Source organism: Camellia sinensis, chromosome 1 (genome assembly GCF_055761805.1).
Source record: "Camellia sinensis isolate YWXY chromosome 1, ASM5576180v1, whole genome shotgun sequence".
NCBI lineage: Eukaryota > Viridiplantae > Streptophyta > Magnoliopsida > Ericales > Theaceae > Camellia > Camellia sinensis.
In genome coordinates, this window is record NC_138961.1 from 245299555 (window position 1) to 245320416 (window position 20862).

The following is a 20862-nucleotide window of genomic DNA, read 5'->3' on the forward strand; positions in this document are numbered from 1 at the left end:
TAGACCATTAAAAAATACACTACTAATAGCATTAATGCATTGAGAATGATAAAAAAAAAGAAAAAAGAAAAGAAACAAGGCATAGAAAATGGACGGGGCCCACTGCCACATCATTAGTGCTCCATTTCTCGTGCTTCCAAGCATTTTTCTTATTTTTATAACATTTCGGTTATCGTTGGATTTTTGTTGGCAGTACAATTAGAAATGCTACCAGCGATCCAGATCTAACCAAGACATACATCGCACCGCAGTCCAACTAAGGGTTGTTGGGGATGTCCTAAATAAGTACACTTTTTATCTTTTTGGACTAAAAAATTGAGGAAAAAAATATAAATGTTTGGGTTAACTTTTTGACTTTTTATAGAAAAATGTGTAATAAAAAATTGTAAAAATTAGTTTGTAGGAAAAAATTAAGATTGAAAGTTGTGCAGCCGTAATTGTTGACTTTTGATGAATAGTATTAACTTTTTAACTTTCTGACTTTTTATAAATTTGTCAAACTTGAACTAAGGCAGAACCCCGTGGTTAGAGGGAGCAGTTATTGGTTGGTTTTGGGCAACTGCAGGCGGTGTTCCATACACATTGCGGTTTGGGAAGAAAATGAGATTTATAATTTTGTATTGGATGATTAAAAAATAAAAGAGGTATGATAAATTTTGATTAGTAAGCAGTAAAGTCACGTGGCGTACTAGTCACCAAATAATTTTTCGGTAGGAAGACCCGTCAACACCATGACGTCACTCCGGAAAACCCACCAACCAATCAATGCCACGTGTAAACCAAACTCCTGAGTTACGGACGTAGAAACTCCCCTCTGAACGAGATTTAATAAACCACTTGGGGTCCGCTTCAATCAAATTCCAGAAAACAGAGCATCCGAGACAGCAGAGGGAGAAGAGAGGAGAGAGAGAGTTTCATATAGTCAAACCTTGTAAGAAAGGCCTCTGAAACTGTAAGACTCCTGCTTCGAACTTTACTCTCTCTCTCTCTCTCTCTCTATCTTTCTCTCTCTAGGTACTTGTTCTCTTTGATTTGGCAAATCCTCTGATCACTGGTCGAAGCTCTCCTTTGGATCACAAGCTTCGAAGTATGCAAAAAAATGTGAGGGATTCACAGCTTCAGGTGCGTCTCTTTCGTTCTTCTTCTTTACATTATTTAACTTTCTTGTGATATTGCGTTTGGTCGCCGAGAACATGTTGGAAAACGGTCTCTTCTTCACATCCACTGAACTGAGCTTGATGCCAAGTATTTTTTTTGAGGTTCAGAATTTAATTTTCTCGCGTTTTATAAAACACAGGACAGCCAGTATGTGATAATAATGTGAGAAGGTTTAGAATATATTGGCTTTCTGAGTCTAATTGTTAAAGTCGGTGTTTTGGTTGATGTGGTTTGCTGCACTGAGGTTTGCAAATGTGAATCTAAGCAAGTTTGTTAACAAGTTTTCAGAAATGGCTGCTAATAAATGAAGTATTGCATAGTGTAGGTGAAATTTCATGGTTATTTTCGCTTTCCATGATTCATTAGTTTGAGAGAGCTCATATCAATGAGATGTCTGTATTTAGAAACCCTAGCTGGTTTGGTTGTGAGAAATCTTTTGGTTGCTTTGAGAAATGAACAAAAGATATCCTCAAGAGTTTTCTCATTTCATTCAGGTTTAAAAAATTGATTCTTTTCAGGATGGGTTGCATTTTTTAAGCAATTGAAATATATAATCCCTGACTCTGCTAGCCAGATATGGCTTCAGCTGGTATGGTACCTTCAGTAATTGGTAAACCTAGTGATAATGCAATGTTGGTTGACAAGCTCCCTGAGGAAATCAATGAAATGAAGATCAGAGATGACAAGGTGGAAAAGGTTGCCTTTTATGAACTTGGACAAATTGTCCTTTTGCTTTCTGTTTCCGTCTTATCTTCTATATCTGTTTCTTGACAATTCTCATGTGGTAGGAAATGGAAGCAACAGTGGTGGATGGAAATGGAACTGAAACTGGTCATATCATTGTAACAACTATTGGTGGTAAAAATGGTCAACCAAAGCAGGTAGATGCTGTGGAATTAGCTGATTGTATTCTGGTAACTTCTAGTTAAATTTTGGCATGAGGAAATTATAAATTGACATCTGTGTAGAGTAAGTATAAATAATAATAATGGCTGAACTTACCAAAAGTCTTTGGTATCTATTCTTTGAAAAACCACATAAAGATAAAAATAAATTCACACAAAGTACTTTGGGTAGAAAAAATATCACAAGAAAAATTTGTGTATGTTTGTTGATAGCCTCATCTGCTACTCCTTCTAAGTGGTATCATGATTCTTTTTGATTCCTATTTGAAGTGCTAGTCAAGAGTTCATGTACATGCCCGTTAACATTACATATAAAGATGTAATGTATTACTTGTAATGTTTCACTGCTCCATGGCTTAATTTGTTTATTATTTTTTGGATTCAGACCATAAGCTACATGGCAGAACGTGTTGTTGGACAGGGTTCATTTGGAATTGTATTTCAGGTGATATTTTGAGTTCGAATCCTGAATTATTAGTAATGGTAACTGATGTTTTACTTACAATGCTGACATGCAGTGCATAGTTTTCCAATCATAGTTACTATTGCTCTTCAGCTCCAATTTTCTTATTTTGCAGGCTAAGTGCCTTGAAACTGGGGAAACTGTTGCAATCAAGAAAGTTTTACAGGATAAGAGATACAAGAATCGTGAATTGCAAACAATGCGCCTTCTTGATCACCCCAATGTTGTTTCACTGAAACATTGCTTTTTTTCAACTACGGACAAGGATGAGCTTTATCTAAATTTGGTTCTTGAATATGTACCCGAGACAGTTTATCGTGTAGCTAAACACTACAGCAGGGCAAATCAGAGAATGCCTATGATATACGTCAAACTCTACACATATCAGGTATGGTGTTCTTAATATTTGACATCTGTGTAATATCATTTTCTGATGCACAAACTAGAAGCATTGGGAGGGTCTGCCCCTTTTGCTATATGTGATATATTCTTCCCTATTTGCACTTTTGCTAGTTTGTGAAGTAATTGAATTGGCTATATTACTATTTTTGCTTGTTTTTCTATTTCCTGAACTTATTACAAAAAATATTCACTACTTCTAAGCAAACTAGTGTCATGAAAATATTTTCTGAAAACTGTGTAAATCTAGAAAAACTCGGCGTTTTTGGTCATTTTGCATTCCTAGCTGGACACAGCAGGCATCATTATGTTGTTTCCTGAAAACTGCTTCTTTTTAACCCAGTTTTTCTGAAAACAACGAACCAAATGAATTTTGGGTTTTGTTTGCAACATATGATTGCTGTGTTACATGACTTCTATTGAATATTGGCAGATTTGTAGAGCTTTGGCATATATTCATGGGGCTGTTGGAGTCTGCCACAGGGACATTAAGCCTCAGAATCTACTGGTTTGTATTGGGGGTTGGTGGATAGACTTCTTTCTGCATCGTGAATGAATGCTATAACCGACACAATCCATTTTTGCAGGTTAATCCCCATACTCATCAGCTCAAACTCTGTGATTTTGGAAGTGCAAAAGTTCTGGTACGGTATCTGCTTGTTTGTAACTTGGATCTTTAAACATAATGCCTATACAATGTTTTTCGTTGCAAAAGGTCTACTGGGAGACCTGAATATAGCTCTGAATATCCTTACTGGAATGTAGTATGAGCAAATCAGTTGATGGGACCATTTAATTGTTTTTACGAGGGTTGGGAGCATGAACAAAGTGCATACAAGAACATTTATTCCCCGGATACATGTTAAACACTGTATATGTGTTCTTAAAGATCACTTTGATGGAAGTTCATGTACACATTGCAGTTGCATGATCGTTGAACTTCTTCGAAGATTTATACAGCAGAAAATGCATCTGACTTGTGTTTCATTGTATTTAGTTTCCATGATTGCTTTGGCCTCCCATTTCTTTTGTTTTTTCTTATGGTTGGATGTGTCCCATAGAAAAATCGTTACTCTCCTTCTGCATAATGCACTTTCTCTCTCTCTCTCTCTCTATTTATGATCGGTACAGGTAAAAGGTGAGCCAAACATATCATATATTTGTTCTCGTTATTATCGTGCACCTGAACTGATATTTGGGGCTACTGAATACACAACCGCAATTGACATATGGTCTGTGGGTTGTGTCCTTGCTGAACTGCTTCTGGGACAGGTTCTTTAAAAGCTCTGCATAATCTCTTTCTTTTACTTGGTGCAGACCAGTGACTTGTTAAGAAACTTGATGTTTTCTTCTTTATTTTCTTTGTTTTTTTTTTCTTCATTCCAAACTCGTAGCCTCTCTTTCCTGGCGAGAGTGGAGTTGACCAGCTTGTTGAGATAATTAAGGTAATTTCCTGGACCCCCACATGATATATGTCTGTGATTGATGGACATATACTTTTTGATCTTTAAGCTTTTGAAGATAGAGCTCATTGTTTCTTTGGTTTCTAGGTACTTGGAACTCCTACTCGGGAAGAAATCAAATGCATGAATCCCAACTATACGGAGTTCAAATTTCCTCAAATCAAGGCTCATCCATGGCACAAAGTAAGCATGCTAGTTTCCATGCTGACCACTCTTGTATGACAGTGATGCTTTGTGGGTTATACATGTAATCATCTAAAACCATATTCTTCTTGTACACAGATTTTTCACAAGCGCATGCCCCCTGAAGCCGTGGATCTTGTCTCAAGACTTCTTCAGTACTCCCCAAACTTGAGGTGCAATGCTGTGAGTATATCTTATCTTTGCCCTGTTATTTTTCCTACGTATAAATTAAGATAATTCTTCCTTTTCTGATTCAAATCAATTTACACTGCAAATTCTATGCTGTTTGTATCTTTGGTTTCTCCAAATCCATGTTTTTGTATCACACAAATGCTTGAATACATGTTTTGATGTACAAATGAATTTGACATTGTGATAATGTTTTGTGATGCTTTTCACTTAATGAAGAGTAATATTAGAAACTTAAAAAGTTTTATCAAATTTTTTACCAAATGTCTTACATGAGTGTGAGACTTACATAGAACCCACATGGTGTAGGTCCCACACCCATGTAAGACATTGGTAGAAAATTTGATAAAATTTTGGGAGTCCCTACCATTTTTTCCTTAAGAAAATGTCTCGTGTTGCATTTCAAGGCAAAATTTATTCTTTGGAGAAGTACAGGATATGGGCCTATACCAAATTCTTTTCAAGAGACGTAAAAAGTTTCCTCTTCTCCTATTCATCATAGAAATCGATGGTTTTCTCAAGTTTACTTCAGGTTGTCCTCATGTTGACTGTAATTGACATCTCTTCAATGTGTTTGTTTATTTTGCAGTTAGAAGCTTGTGCCCACCAATTTTTTGATGAACTTCGTGATCCTGATACTCGTCTCCCTAATGGCCGTCCCCTTCCTCCTCTCTTCAACTTTAGACCTCATGGTTTGTTTTGGCCTTTTTTTTCTTGTTCTTCCCTTTTTTTTGTGTGTGGTCCTGCTTGAATGTGTTTTGAATGATGACGCTGCATTTGCAGAGCTGAAAGGAGCGTCGCTGGAGCTTTTGTCAAAGCTGATACCAGAACATGCCCGTAAGCAGTGTTCCTTACTTGGTTCCTAGGGTGTGTAACATCGATGTCAATACCTATGGAACTAGATTGTGTCTGTAACCGTGTTTCTCTACCTTGTTGGTTGAAAAGTTAAGAACAATGAATCTGTTTTGTTTGTTGTACTGTAACTGGTCTCACAAAAAATGCTTTGATTGATCAACTTTTCTGGTTTTCCTGTACCCCCTGTATGTGCAAGGACATTATGACAAGACTCCAATATCAATCTGAAGCTGATGATTTCTGTAATAGCATCAATTTTTATTTGTTTGTGAAAATAAAAATACTATACACCTAGAAAGGGAAATGAAATTTTGAACAGCACTCAGAAAATGAAATCTAGGAATCAGATTTAAATGTATTTTAAGATGTGAGTTGCAAATGTGTGGATTAAATTTATTTGCACTGTCGGTGTTACATTCTCAGCCACCGACTGCCTACTCCCTTGTTTTTTGTGTTGCTTGTCTGCCACCTACTTAAGCCCCAAAACACTAGTCTGACATTTGGCTTTTTTGTTAGGTTTTTTTTTTTTTTTTTTTTTTTTTTTTTTTTTTTTTTTTTTGGTGTGGACTCATTTGGTTGGATTTTTTTAATTTTTGTGAGAAAAAAAAATGTGATGATTATAGTTTGGATGTGATATTTTTTTATTGATTTATATAGCTAATTTTGTCTAGAAAAATGAGTGAGATCACTAAAAAGAGGAGCATTAATAGTTTTAAAGTAGTGTGGGTCTCACATGATGGGATGTTTTGTTCGTGTTTTTTTTTATATTTAATTTTCACCTCTTTAGTGATCAATTAGTGTTCCTAAATTAGTGGGATGAATCATTGTTGTTTTGTTTATTTATACTCTTTTAGCCAAAAATCTAAAACTAAACAAACTTAGGCCCTGTTTGTTTTTCAGAGATGGAATGAGGGGATTCATTGTGAGGGGATTGATAGTGAGCGGATTAAGTAAAATTGTCTTTGTTTTGATGATAGTTGTTAGTGTAGGAATTGTTAAATTATTTTTATATAAAATATTAAAACAAATAAAAAATATAAAAAATTAAATATTAATGTTTAAAAAAAAATTTCAATATGTAAAAAATAAAAATAAATTTCTAATTCCCTTATTATTTTTTTAATACACCACCTTCACCTTCACCTCCTCTATCTCAATTCCCCCTTCTAATCTCCGGGTTAGTTTGGAGTGTCCTAAAAAAGTGTACTTTTTGTCTTTTTACGAAAAGATGTGCAGAAAAGTATAGAGGTTATGTGATGGTAAAAAGATAAAAAGATAAAAAGATGAATTATATAAGTTATGCCAAACCTAGCCTCCATCTTAATCCCCTTCTCCATCCTAATCTCTTCTCCAACTCTACAAACAAACACAACACTAAATAATTTCACCTCTATCCTAATCCCCTCCCATCCATTATACCTCAAAACAAACGGGGCTTTAAGGTTATTTGGTAATCTTATTGTTCACATTACTTATTACTTATACTTGTCAAGTTGTGTTTTAAAAACTCAATAAAAAAATATTCAGTAATCATAGAAGATTCCAATTTAATGATGTGAGTTGTAATGCAATAATCATATAGTATTTAAATTATAATCAATTATGTATTTTTTACTCTAATTACAATTTAAATTAGTATTGCAAATTTGCTGTAAAAAGAATTATTGCAGAATGCTATTCTGATTTGTTGAGTGCCTTAGTTATTTAAAAAAAGTAAAATAGTATGGTATTTGTATATCAAATTCAAAAGATTTTAACTATGTTTAATTTGTTTTTTAAAATTTCCTTTTAATAATTATTGATTCTATTCCGTAAGGTTCTATTCAGATCTTAAGTTTTTAAAGAAAAATAAATATTATTTTTTGGACAATAAAAAAATATTTTACCAAATGTTTATTCATTTAGTTATTTTGTATAACCTAATAAAATTTGTTTTTATTATTTTGATCTAACCTAATAAAAATTAAATTAATTATTCTAACTTTAATCATTTTATTTTTATAATAAATTTAAAATCCAAACATAACTATTAAGACTTTTGTGTTAGTCTTATCCAGTACAAAGATTTAGATAAACTTATACACTTGAGAGTATGGAAATTGATCTACTCGCTCACAACAAGCCTTACCACTATGCTATGGACAGTACTCACCACTATCACTAAGATCAATCAAACTCATAATAAATGTTCCACACATGACATCTCTATTTATTTAATTTTATTATTATTAATAATTTTTTTTAAATAAAGGTGTCAATTTTACATTTTATATAAATCATACATTATATATAATTAGTAAAAATAATAATAATTTAACAAGGATGACATGCCTATATTTTTTTTTAGAAAAAAAAGATATTAAAAATAAAAAAAGAATTACAAAAACATGAGGTGCAAGTTTTCCTGAAATTTACACCTCTCACTTTTTAGTAAATATTTTTTCTACTTTCCACTGACTTGTATTTTTTACTTTATTGAGAACAAAACTATGAATTATTAAAATAAAGGGAAATGCATGTTCCATCGAGCTCAACTCTACTGAATGGTGTGGATTTTGCCACATCATCAAGCAATAAAAAAGAAAAAGAAAACGCTAGTTAAGTAAAGGAAAGAGAAAACAAAACAAAACAGTGACCCAAGGGAAAACTCTAAGACGGACCCTCTCCCTCCAGCAACTCTCTCCTCCATCAGGGCTTGGGTACGTAGGGTGCGTTGGGCTTTTGTAAGCCGACCACGGAGGCGGCATCAATGATTCGAACAATTCAATATGTAGAGTTTATCGATTAATTTATTCCTATTAAAAATTACATTAATCAAATATCGATAGCCCTTGATGAGATCACATTTGTGTTAACAATTTATTTTTAAAATTATATTTACCGTTAATACTAATGCAGTTTGATCAAGTGACTATAAATATCCGATTAACCTAATTTTTTGTAGGAATAAAATAATTGATAAGTCGTACATATTCAATGATCCGGATCATCAAGGTGGCCTCAATGATGAGTCTACATAAGCCCAACAACTCTCTCCTATTTAATTTAAATTGAATAAGCCTCTCCCCCCATTGACTCATTTTATTCGGCAATTGGGTTATTTCCCTCTCTCCCTAACTCTTGTCTTTTTTTTAAATATATATATTTTTAAATTTGAAAATAAAGTTGTGTTTGTTGGTCATTCATCTAGATAAAAAAATAAAAATAAAAATTGAGAATTCTAATTTTAAAATTTTAAAAAAAACTTTAGTGATGTGGTAAAGAGTGAGACCCATATGTAATGTGATGTGTGTATCTATATTTTTAATTTTTTATTATTTTCTTCTCTTCCTATATCATTAAAGCTCCCGTTAGAATTTTCTTTAGAGTTCTAAAATTAGAATTTTTTAATATTGTTGAAAAACAAAAAAGACCACAGTTGAGGGGAGAGAGAAAACGATAACCTGAGAACTAGAGAGAGTGAGTCAGTTGAGGAGAGAGTCGTTGAGGAAGTGAGTCAACTGAGGAAAGAATTGTCGGAAGGGAAAGACCTATGAAATAAATAGATAATATTAAGAATATTAAATTTTTAATTAAATAAATGATCAAATGTGGGGTTCATACTCACATATAAGACATTTAATTAGTTTTTAAGTAGAAAATTTGACATTTATAACGTTTTTAAAAATAAATAGTAACATAGTTAATCCAACGTGGCGCGAGTAGAATCGATTTTTCCACCGTGGCGTGTACTTTATGTTTTTCACTGTTTCTGCACAGATTCCACACAAAAGGGCTTTCCCATTCTCTCTCTCCTCTCTCTCTCTCTCTCTCTTAATTGTCACGAGTTCTTCCCTCTTCCCCTCTCTCTCTCTCTCTCTCTCTCTCCTACTACTTTCTCTCTCTAAATCTACCTGTGCGTGTATGTGTATGTGTATGTGTACATTTTCGATGTCATCGAAGTTGCTTTCAAGATCACACTGATTATCTGCGTGTGAGGTGAGTTCTCGTTAATTCATTCGAATTTGTTCGATTATTATCATTTTGATCTCTGTTTAGAGTGTACTTTTTATTTATGTAACTGCTATTTTGGTCGATTGATCCTATTTAATAGTAATCCAGAAATCTGGAGTGTTCTTATTCCTTTTCTCTAGGTTTTGTAAATTGATTTTGTGTTGATGCTTTTTCAAGTGTTTGGTATAAAACACACAGAGTTTCTAGGGTTTTGTTTTTGGTTTTTTAATTTTGTATAATTTTGAGTTTTGAAAGATGTTAATTTGATGAAGCTAGGGTTTCTGAGTTCGAGATCAAACACAAGGAATAAGCCTTCTTTGTTGCATGGCCAATGTCTCAAGCGGGTTGTGGAGATAGTAGTTAGTAATTAGGGGTGAAGCAAACTTTCATGGAGAGATTTCCAATCTTTGGATGATTATCATCCTCTTTTGATGAAATTCTTTTAATAATTCTTTAGGGTGTATACCCCAACCAAATACCAACTCTGTTTACTTGGTGTCAACTTATAAAAAAATTATTTTAATATATAATAAAGTTGTAGTATGAAAAATGGAACTGACCTCAAGTAGTTGGAACACATGCTTGTTGAGTTGAGTTCTTTAAGAAGGCAGTGAACCTCAAGTATTTTGTACTTTTAAGCCAGCACATTGGCTATATAGTGCCAATAACTAGCTCTAGTCTTCTTGAATTGACCACTTTATAGAGCCAAAAATAAAAAATTCTGCTCCCAACTTCATTTTTGTTAAAGGGGAAATGGAACAAATACATTTTTAGTATTCAAGTGGTTGTTTGGATCTTATAAAGCTTTAGTGGTCCATTTAATCAACTAAGTAATTGAAACAAAGACAGGCAATGAATCTCAAGTAATTTGTACCTTTAAGCCAGTACATTGATATATAGTGCCAGTAACTGGCTCTTATCTATCTTGAATTAACCACTTTACATAGCCACACACAACTAAACATAAAAAATAAATAAATTATTCCACTCCTCAACTTCTTCATTTTGTTAGGGGGAAATGGTACAACATTTTCAACATTTCGTGGTGTAAATGAAGGGATAGTAAAATAGTTTCCAGGTACACTAGTGCAATCAGAGGACCCGTCATGTACCCTTTTAAATTTTGGTTGTCCCATCTGTGGATGGAATTAATATATGTTGTTGTTACCTTAACCCCTCCCCCATCTCCAAAAGGAAAAAAGGGCTAAAATGAAGTATTAATTACTTATTAATTACTGACCGTATGTACCTTTTGATTAATTAGCATGACAGGCTATGAGCTGTAAGCGAAATTGATAGGATCAACCTTGAATGGTTCAACTTGATCAAAATTCTATATTTATTTTTTGACAATAATTGGCTTTCGAAAATCCTGGATAATTGTCCCGTCTATATGTTCTTGTTACCTTAAACCCTCCCCCCTCTCCCGTGTCGCGGGGGGGGGGGGGGGGGGAATAAAGGATTTTTGAAATTTTTGAAATCCTTTTGCTAATTAGAGCTGTATTGGTGTATTTACAACATAATGTTATGTATTTTTTCTTCTTTTTGTTCATCGTATATCTTTTTCATTAAGGCCTCCTTTCGGAACAGGTTATTTTAGTCACCTTTTGACCTTTTGGCTAAAATATGAGGTAAAAAAAACTAGTATGTTTGGGGTGACGTTTTGGTTTTTTACGAAAAAATGTGCAAAAAGTAGAGAGAAAATGGAATCTTTAACTTTTTGGTATAGGTTATAGGCTTTTTGGTTTTTTTAGTAACTTTTTGGCTAAAATGTTAACTTGCCAAACGAGGCCTTAACGTTGACTTCTAGCTATTTCACAACTGGTCTGGGAAACAGTCACCTTTGCGTAAGAAATTAATTATTGGATTGAAGGTGTGCTTATGATGGTCAATTGTTGACTTGGCATATTAATTACTGACTGTATGTAATTTTAGTCTGGCCTTTTGATTATTAACTTATAAGACAATTTAAGGTCCACATTGCTCTTGTTAAATTATGCTGTGTATGCTGCACTAGTTTGGTAACTTTTTTCATATATTTCTTGTACAGCTTGGGAGCGTGCTTGGACCAAACCAGTGGCACTGCAAAATGGTACGTATCCTTTTCTCATATAATTTTTACCTCTTCAACCTCAATTTTAAATCTCCTATTTTTTTACTTAATAGTGCATTATTTCAAAATTAAACAAAGCCTTAATGTTTGGTAAACATTGGTATGTTGGTTAGTAACTTGAAAAGAAAACAATCATCCTTGTGGTCAACTATTTTAATTGTGATTTATTTTCTTTTCCTTTGTGGTGTGTTTTAATTATTTGTAGGGTGGGAATGCCTCTGGGGAAGAGAGTGACAACATTGATTGGGATACTGAAGATGAACTAGAAATTCAGAATTTTCCTTTGTCTTCCTGTTCAACTTTGACAAATCCTGGTGGAGAAGCTATTGTATGTGCTGGAGAGGTAAATATTGTAGGCTTATAGCAGAAGCTATAGTGAATTTTTTTTTTGTTGTGGCACCAAAATTATTAGCGACTGGGGAATTGCTATACACCTAGAGAAGGAAATTTTGTCTTTTTTAGTAATCCTACCAGTAACTGATTACTATTGTTGAATGTTATGAACCCATGCGGGACATCGTTGAAATGCTTGTGCATGTGGCCGATGCTGTGTATGGGCTTGCCTGAAATTCTCATGGTAAAAAAGCACTTCACTGTAGACTGGTACTTGAAAAATTGTATCCAATTGATTAGCTTTTTTGTTAGGATCCTCTTTTAATGGACATTGTTCCGTAATAGTCATATTGTGACATGCTATAGTCACACAGTGCTGGAGTGCCCAAACACTAGAATGATTTTTTCTTCTTAATTTTGAAGGGAGCTCAGCCTTAACAAGTGGCATGAATATAATATTTTGTTGAAACCTGTCAGTAAAATCTACTACCTTGTCATTCTTGCTGAATGTGCTTGAGATGATAATTTATTTTTTTTTAAAAATGGCTCATAAGATGATGTTACTATGCCTATTTGGAGGATATTGACGGATTAAACAATTTTCAATTTGTATCTGTATGATAGTTTCTTGGATGCTTATTGGTATCTATGTGCCTGATAGTCGTGGAGGAGGGAGATCGAAGGCTTCAGTCCGTTTGACTTGGGCTAGTTTCCATTGAATGAGGGCCTTGATCTCCTTTTTGGGTTGATTTCTGGTTTCTTCATTCTTGTTTGTTTGGAGGTGGAGCTAGTGGTGGGACTGTTGCTGTTCTAGGATGCAGATCATTTTGCAGTTGTGGGTTGATGATTTTCCTAGGGTTTTCTGGACTGGACAAAGGTCCTTTGTACTTAAAGGCTGTTCAAATGATCTTCCAGCATGTAGCCAGATTATACATTTCCATTCAATCTATGATGCTTTCGTGCTTGTCATGGTCATTATTTTTGGCACTTGATGTAGTCATTTCTGTATTTTGCACTTCCAACCTTTTCTTTGGGGCTTTTGTTTATTTAAAGAAATTGCTTTGTAACTTGGTACATTCTTATCGATACTGTAAACTTATCGTTGACTACTTGTTTTTTGTGGTCTCAAGGCAAGCTTCTCGGCAAGTCCTTCCCACTCCAAGTTGATTCATCATTTTGTAGGAATGGGTTTTCCTGAGAAACTGGTTGCAAAAGCCATTGAGGAAAATGGTAATTGCAATGTCGCTTTTCTTAAGGGCTAGTTTTCAGCTTGAAAGCAATGTTTGACTTTATTTTAACAATGCGCAGGAGAAGGAAATACGGAATCAATCCTAGAAACTTTGCTTACATATTCTGTGAGTAGTATAAACTTTGCTTACATGTTCTAATGATTGGAAGGCGATTTGTGGTGTTTGAGAATTGCCTTTATATTTTCCTTTTAGAGGTCATTTTTGTGTTTCCTTTGTAGAGGACTTCTTGTCCTCTAGCCATCGTGGTCTGCTTGTGCTGCCCCATATTTCCTTTTTGTGACTAATGCTATGCCCAGGTGTGATACTTCTAAATTGGTGTGAACCTTCTCCAACTTCCAGCATGCATTTGCTTATTTTATCTTCACGGTTTCCACAATGGCTCTGATTATTTATCTATTCTCCAGTCCGATGTTGAAATTGCCTCCAAGATACAATTTTACCTGCTTAAATCTCCACCTTTCCTAAGTTTAACCAATGATCCCTGATTGGAATTGTATTTCTCCTGTGCAGAGGTTCACAATTTCTATTTCTTGCAGGCTCTTGAAAACTCTCCGCCACAACAGAAACCTGTTATTGATTCTGATCACAGCTCTTCGGATTATTATGAGAACTTTCTAGATGAGATCTCCGATTCAGATAGTTGGTCTGAAGATGAGGTAGCAATGTTCTTTTGGTTACAGTTACTATGTAGTTGATTTTTGTATGTAATGCTTTGATACATCAATCACCTAGACCACCCTTCTGCCAATATCTAACAACCGGGAAAAATCAGTTCTCTCTACCAGAACTGTCCCTAGTGCCACAGATGAGAAGCAATATGTAGAACTGTTTGGAAATTTATGTCCACTGGTACTTCCACTTGACTAATTGAATCTGTATCCTATTCCCAGCACCATATATGGAAATGCATTGTTTTCATTTTTTTCTTCTGCATCTACTTGGTAGGCTGATAATAATTGAATATGTCAATCTACACAATGTGCTGATTTGGCAGGTTTGTGTTGGCATCTAATTGGTATTTACTTGAAAAGTCAAGTGTCACTAAATTGTTTTGCAGTACCAAATTTATTTTATGTCCCCAATAAATGTTTTTAATGTGAGTGATGGTTTTATTTTATTCAATATCTACATTATTCTGGACCAAAAAAAAAAAAAAAAAGGAAAGCAAGAAGAGTTTTTCTATAGAATCAATAAAATAAGATCTAACACCATCAAAACCCTAAAGCTCTTCACTTTTGTTCTGCTCTGGAAGTAACTATTGTACAACCATGCAAGGCAATACCAAAGGTGACCTTAAACGTTATTTCCCTTGTTTCCTTATACAGCAATTAATGGTTTTGTGATAATTTCAACTGTTTGGTCAATTGTAATTGTTTTGTAATCGTAACTTTTCCTTTATCGGCCTTAAAAGGTTTCATCTGATATGCCATGGGAGTGATTTCTTAAGCTTTTGGGAAGTAGTATTCATACTAACTGCAATGAATTGAGTCTCTTGTAATTCCCTTGGGATGCACGTCCTTCCTGGTTTGATTTTGGTTTTTTTGATTGATTTTTCTTGGCAGGAAAATACGGAGTCTTTGTCTGATAAGGAGAAGACCTTGTTATCCCTAGCAAAGATGGGGTATACGGTGGAAGAGGCGTCAATAGCTATGGATAGATGTGGTGCATATTTGATAATATGTTTGTTTTATGCTATTTTTGGTTTTGATATTGTTTGTTCCGGAGATCATTCAGGTTTTTGGATTTATATTCTGCCACATGTATCTTTCCATGTATGTTTTGTTCTGTCCATTATCTGTCAACATGTGAATAGTTGGTTGTGGTTTCTTTTTGTTTTGGTTTTAAATTTTCTTGTCATAATCTGCATTCCATTTCCTCATGGGACTTGCTACTTACACTGCATATTTTTGTTGAAGCTGCTTTAAACAATGATGTCTGAATTTCCTGGGTTCTCTTCTCTTTTTGTGTGCTTTGCTGAGAGAAAGAATTAGGTCTCCTTCCATTTGATTCCTAAAGCATATTCTGACCTTTTATTTTTATTTTTATTGTGAATGGGTTATTATTGTGAGACACTAGATAACTACATTATTTACTTGATATCTTTTCTCACTGCACTGGTCTTTGATGCTTTATGTTACTATAGTTTCTAGCTAAGAAGTACGGACACTTCTCGTGTTCATTTTGGACATGTGTCAGACATTGACACTCGTCGGACACTTTGTGAAGTGAGTTGAACATACATGCAAACATGTCTTATTATTTTTTAAATTCTTTTAGACTTGGACACGCTTTACATGCTTGGGAGACACACATGAAACGCATTGCAAGCTTGAAGAAAATAACTTAGGATTCAATGATAAAAGAATAACAATCTCTCCTACTGTAGACTTCAGGAAATATTTTTACGTTGTACTCTTTTATTATCTTTGAATGAAATATTCAAATATGTCATATGATAAAAATATATATATTGTGTCCCCCACATGTCATATCATATCTTGTATTCTTTTGTCCATGTCGGTGCTTCTTTGGTTTCTAGTGTCTTGTAAATTGCACAAGCATGTTATTATAATGAATCAAAGAAGATTGCAATTGGTTTTTTTGGTACATAGCCACACCTTTCTTGTACTCTGAAACCCTGTCAAACTTAAATTAATATACTGGACATCTTACATTTCCATCTTCCACTGAATTGTGATACTGATTGTCATGTATATACTCGTTTGGGTCCTGTTAACCAGTTATTTCTGCTGGATGATATTGCTAAACTTTGTCTATCCTCCTGTGTGTTGTAGTTGCTCATTTCATTAGATTTAATCTCTCTCTTAATAATGCCTGTAAAATATTGCAGGCCCAGATGCCTCAATTGATGAAATAACAGATTTTTTATGTGCTGCTCAAATGGCAAAGGCAGCAGATTATCTACTACCTGATGATGATAAGTTTTTTATTTTTTATTTTAATTTTTTGTATTTCTTCCCCATAATGAAACATCAGGTTTTCAATTAACCCCTTTTCATGATAGGGGAATAAATTTTTACGGCTTTTATAGTTTGTTTTTTAATTACTAATGCACCAGGATCCTTCTTTTTGCTTTTATTTTTTTTGTTAATTCTGTTCATACTGCCATTGGTAAATCCTCTGCGTAATTGATCTTTTCTCAAATTTCACAGCCGAAGCCAAAGAGGAAATTTTTTGAGAGAGAATTGTGGAAAAGGAAAAAGCAAAGGAGGTATGAGAAGAGGATGATGAGTGAGGATAGTGAGACTATTCGTCTTCCAAAACCAATGATTGGCTTTGGAGTTCCTATGGAATCATCTCAAACATTTCATAGAACCCTTCCAGAGGCAGCCATGGGGCCTCCCTACTTCTATTATGAGAATGTGGCACTAGCTCCAAAAGGAGTTTGGGACACCATCAAAAGATTTTTATATGATGTCGAACCTGAGTTTGTCGACTCGAAGTATTTCTGCGCAGCTGCAAGGAAAAGAGGTTATGTCCACAATCTTCCAATCGACAATAGGTTTCCTCTTCTTCCGCTACCTCCTCTCACCATTCATGAAGCATTGCCATTAACAAGGAAATGGTGGCCATCGTGGGATACACGAACAAAGTTAAATTGCCTACAGACTTGCATAGGAAGTGCAAAACTGACGGACAGGATTCGCAAAGCTCTTGAAGATTGGGATGGTGAGCCACCTTTGCGCGTGCAAAAATATGTTCTTGATGAATGTCGAAAGTGGAATCTAGTTTGGGTTGGCAGGAACAAACTTGCACCGCTTGAGGCTGATGAAGTGGAAATGTTATTGGGGTTCCCAAGGAACCATACAAGAGGAGGTGGTATAAGTAGGACCGACAGATACAAATCACTTGGTAATTCATTTCAGGTGAGCATTTCTCTTATTATTTTATTGACAACACACCTTTTTTCATTTTTTCTCGTCACGTGTGTTTATTGACTAGTTCTAATCTTAACTTTGCTCATTTTCTTTTTGGGATGAAATCTTTTCAGATTGATACAGTGGCCTATCACCTCTCTGTCTTAAAGGATTTATACCCTGGAGGTATAAACCTTTTATCGCTTTTCTCTGGGATAGGTGGTGCGGAAGTTTCCCTTCATCGGCTCGGCATCCCCTTAAAAACAGTTGTGTCTGTCGAGATTTCCGAAGTCAACAGGAATATTGTCCGGGGTTGGTGGGAACAAACCAATCAGAAAGGAAACCTCATCGACTTTACTGATGTGCAACAATTAGACGGTGATCGAATTGAGCAGCTTATTCATTCAGTTGGTGGGTTTGATCTTGTTATTGGTGGAAGCCCGTGCAACAACCTCGCGGGGAGCAACCGCCACCACAGGGACGGGCTGGAGGGTAAAGAATCTGCACTTTTTTATGATTATTTTCGAATCCTAGACTTGGTGAAGTGCATCATGGGGAGACAACAATAAATTCCCCTCTATGTAGTTTGCCTGATCCTTTGTATCTGATTCAAACTCTTTGGCCGTTTCCTCCTATTTAATTATGAGACAGTGACTTGTAGCTTGTCCTAGTTACTTTTGTTTCGATGGAAATTTTGAATTGCTGGAAAAGAGAGGTTATTTCTGTTGTTAGATGACAGTTGTATTGGGGGGGACGTGAGTCGGTGTCATTAGTCATTTGGCTTTTTTTTTTTTTGGGTGGGTAATTTTTTTTTTTAAGTCATTGGGCTGTTAATGCTGGAGTCATGGGCGGAGTTATGCATGAAGCAGTTGGTCAATTGAACCCACTCAACTTTGGATTTTTTTAAGAATTATGTTCTATTGTATGGTAAATTTTTTGAGGTTTTCATAAATTGCACTATTAAAAATGTTTCAAAAAATAGATTTATCGATGACCAAAAAAAAAAAAATTGTTTAAAAAATAATTGGTCTTATGTTTATTATATTTTTATATTATTTTTTGTTTAGCATGTATAATTATTAATGGTTAAATATGAATATAAATGAGGCTTGTATGGATATCATTACAACAATTATTGTGTATGTCACACGCTAGATATATAATGTAAAAATATGGTGAGTATAACCTTATTGACATAATTAATATCATGATATCATTTTTTTTTATAATGATTTAAAAAAAAAATCGTATATAATTTCTATATAAAATAATGAGATTTAATATGGATCTTTCATTTTAAAATCAAACATCCATGTAGATGTTTTTTTATTTATAATATTATTTTTGTGAACTTTTTTTATATAAATAAAGTTTATATAAAATAAAATAAAAACCACAAATTTCTTTTAAAACACGGAATTCTTATTCCTTACAAAGAATTTTTTTTTTTTTTTTTAAAAAAAAGAAAGAGAAAACGTGATTTTGAATTTTTTTTTTCCAAAAATTTTCAACCAAACAATTTTTTGAAACTTTTTTCTCAAAAATTATCTCTCAAAAATAAACCAAACAAAGCATTTTTCTCTCATTAATTTTCTGCAATAATTTTAAATTGCAATAATATTAATTATTATAAGGGCAAATTTCACTTTACACTCTTGTGGTTTGGACCATGTGCGGATTGTCCCTTGACATTCAGAAATCACTACATAACCCTAGACTAAAGTGCACTGTTAGTTTTTCTATCTAAGATAACGGGCTGTGGGAGTCACACGACTATATAGAGAGTATGTCTATTTTAAGACGAAAATGCCTTTCATACGTCTTCAAATTTACCAAAAAATGTCATTGTTTTTTCCTCTCTCTCTATACTCCATTTCTTTTCCACCACTACCTCATATTCATGCTGGTATATTTCTAATAAATTAAACCCAGAAAAGTATTCACATGGGGCTCCAATAACAATAAGGGATACTTATGTGTAAATCTTAATGAGTAGATTTATTGTTTAATAGATTCTATAAAAAAAATTTATCATAAAAAAAAGTCATTAATTGTAAGTTTTAGTGACAATTTATAGAAATCATAACAAAAAAAGTCACTAATTATCAATTTTTAGCGACGTATGTAAAAAATTGTCACAAAAAATTATTTTTAGTGACAATTTTACCAAGACTTATTTTCAATAGGACTTGATAGGAATTGAATCTAACTATTAGGACCTATTAGTAGTTTACTCTACCAATAACCACAGAGTTTTGATTACCACCATGATCAAAACAATTTGTTATTATAAGATTTTTGGCCAATTCTTTGTTGTACTGCTGTTTGATTTGTAGAGTATATATTTGTGTTTTGTTTGACTGATTTGTAAATATTATTCCATGAATCTGATTCCATGGATGGGTATTCTTGTGAATTTGATTCCATGATTGGTTTATCATTCTTGGACTTTATGGATGGGTCTTATTTGATTTTATTATTCTCAAATTTTCTGTTATGACACCCTGAACATTTAATTATATACTATATAAATATTTATAATTATATACATAATTGTAATTGTATGTGATAATATATTATTAAAATAATAAATAAATACTAATAACAATAATAATAAAATAAATATATAGAATAAGAATAATAATGAGAATAATAATAGACAATGTTAATAATAATAATAGAAGTTATACGTAAATTAATTTGTCATTATGATTATCAAATATATGATAAGGAGATTTATTTGAAGGGCTAAATTAATCACTAATTAGTGTGAAAAGATTGAAATATATAGATTTAATTAAATAAATAAAATAATAATGAATTAAGAAGATTTGTTTTAATATTAGGAAGATTTGCAAATATGACTAGAAGCTGAGGAACGGCTATTTTGTGTTGGGGGGGGGGGGGGGGGGGGGGGGCGTCATCGTCATCTTATTCTTATTAATAAATGGTGGGGGGGGGGGGGCGTCATCGTCATCTTATTCTTATTAATAAATGGTGAATCCAACCATCATTAGCCTAACTTATTAATAAATGGTGAGTCCAACCATCATTAGCCTTAGGCTTATTAATAAAGTCCACCCAATATGTGTATATAAATAAAGGGTTTGGTTTTCATCCAGTTTATTATTAGACTGAACCGTGCTGTTGAATTTGTAGGGGATTATTACAGTTCTCGTTTTGAAAATCTGAACCGTTTCAATGTGTAGAATTCTTTGAGTATTATATGTCTGTAAAAAATCACATTAATCGGATATCGATAGCTATGTGATCAAATCAGTTTTTTGCCAACCGTTAATTTATTTATCGTCTATTTTTTTTTTATACAAAACTGATTTGTTTACATAGCTATCGATATCTGATCAACGTGATTTTTTACAGACATATAATATTCGAAAAGTTCTACATATTGACGATTTAGATTTCAAAATAGACCCGTGATGAACCCCTACGGGTCCAACAGCACGGTCCAGTCCGATGGTAGACTGGACCAAAGCCAGACCCATAAATAAATAAGAGGAAAGTGGTGAAGTTGGCTAACGTGAAAACGAGGAAGAGAATAAAAAAAAAAAAAAAAAAAAGAAAAAAAAGAGAGAAAGAGAGGAGATCAACGAAAAATGGAGGGGTCGAACACTAACAAAAATAAAAAAAAATTAGTAAGACTCAATCTTAAAATGAGT

The 20862-nt window shown here is 33.7% G+C and overlaps 2 protein-coding genes across 5 annotated transcripts; both read left to right on the plus strand.

Moving 5' to 3' along the window:
* The first annotated feature begins 827 nt into the window (after positions 1-827).
* Positions 828-5861, plus strand: LOC114294223 (shaggy-related protein kinase epsilon). Of its 2 annotated transcripts, none has more exons than XM_028238347.2 (13): positions 828-1122; positions 1677-1854; positions 1947-2039; positions 2449-2508; positions 2642-2914; positions 3359-3433; positions 3513-3569; positions 4057-4197; positions 4320-4370; positions 4476-4571; positions 4671-4754; positions 5350-5452; positions 5544-5861. In XM_028238347.2, the coding sequence occupies exons 2-13, from the start codon at positions 1735-1737 to the stop codon at positions 5624-5626; spliced, it is 1236 nt and encodes a 411-aa protein (XP_028094148.1). In that variant the 5' UTR covers positions 828-1122; positions 1677-1734; the 3' UTR covers positions 5627-5861. The 2 variants fall into 2 exon arrangements, with proteins under 2 accessions (XP_028094148.1, XP_028094149.1); XM_028238348.2 differs by having other exon boundaries at positions 856-1122; positions 1653-1854.
* Positions 5862-9359: 3498 nt separating this feature from the next.
* LOC114294222 (DNA (cytosine-5)-methyltransferase DRM2) lies at positions 9360-17913 on the plus strand. Of its 3 annotated transcripts, none has more exons than XM_028238343.2 (10): positions 9360-9593; positions 11659-11700; positions 11927-12064; positions 13185-13284; positions 13363-13409; positions 13841-13960; positions 14867-14966; positions 16156-16242; positions 16476-17191; positions 17317-17913. In XM_028238343.2, the coding sequence occupies exons 2-10, from the start codon at positions 11698-11700 to the stop codon at positions 17749-17751; spliced, it is 1746 nt and encodes a 581-aa protein (XP_028094144.1). In that variant the 5' UTR covers positions 9360-9593; positions 11659-11697; the 3' UTR covers positions 17752-17913. The 3 variants fall into 3 exon arrangements, with proteins under 3 accessions (XP_028094144.1, XP_028094147.1, XP_082756675.1); XM_082900549.1 differs by having other exon boundaries at positions 9410-9593; positions 11927-12298; XM_028238346.2 differs by lacking the exons at positions 13185-13284; positions 13363-13409 and having other exon boundaries at positions 9378-9593.
* The last annotated feature ends 2949 nt before the right edge of the window (positions 17914-20862 follow it).

Bases quoted from the DNA above. Each gene is read 5' to 3' on its own strand.
- LOC114294223 (XM_028238347.2), top strand. From the start codon at position 1,735: ATGGCTTCAGCTGGTATGGTACCTTCAGTAATTGGTAAACCTAGTGAT. The intron at 2,509-2,641 runs GTGATATTTTGA...CTTATTTTGCAG, and splicing joins CATTTGGAATTGTATTTCAG to GCTAAGTGCCTTGAAACTGG. The intron at 5,453-5,543 runs GTTTGTTTTGGC...CTGCATTTGCAG, and splicing joins CTTCAACTTTAGACCTCATG to AGCTGAAAGGAGCGTCGCTG.
- LOC114294222 (XM_028238343.2), top strand. The intron at 12,065-13,184 runs GTAAATATTGTA...TGTGGTCTCAAG, and splicing joins CTATTGTATGTGCTGGAGAG to GCAAGCTTCTCGGCAAGTCC. The intron at 14,967-16,155 runs GTGCATATTTGA...AAAATATTGCAG, and splicing joins AATAGCTATGGATAGATGTG to GCCCAGATGCCTCAATTGAT.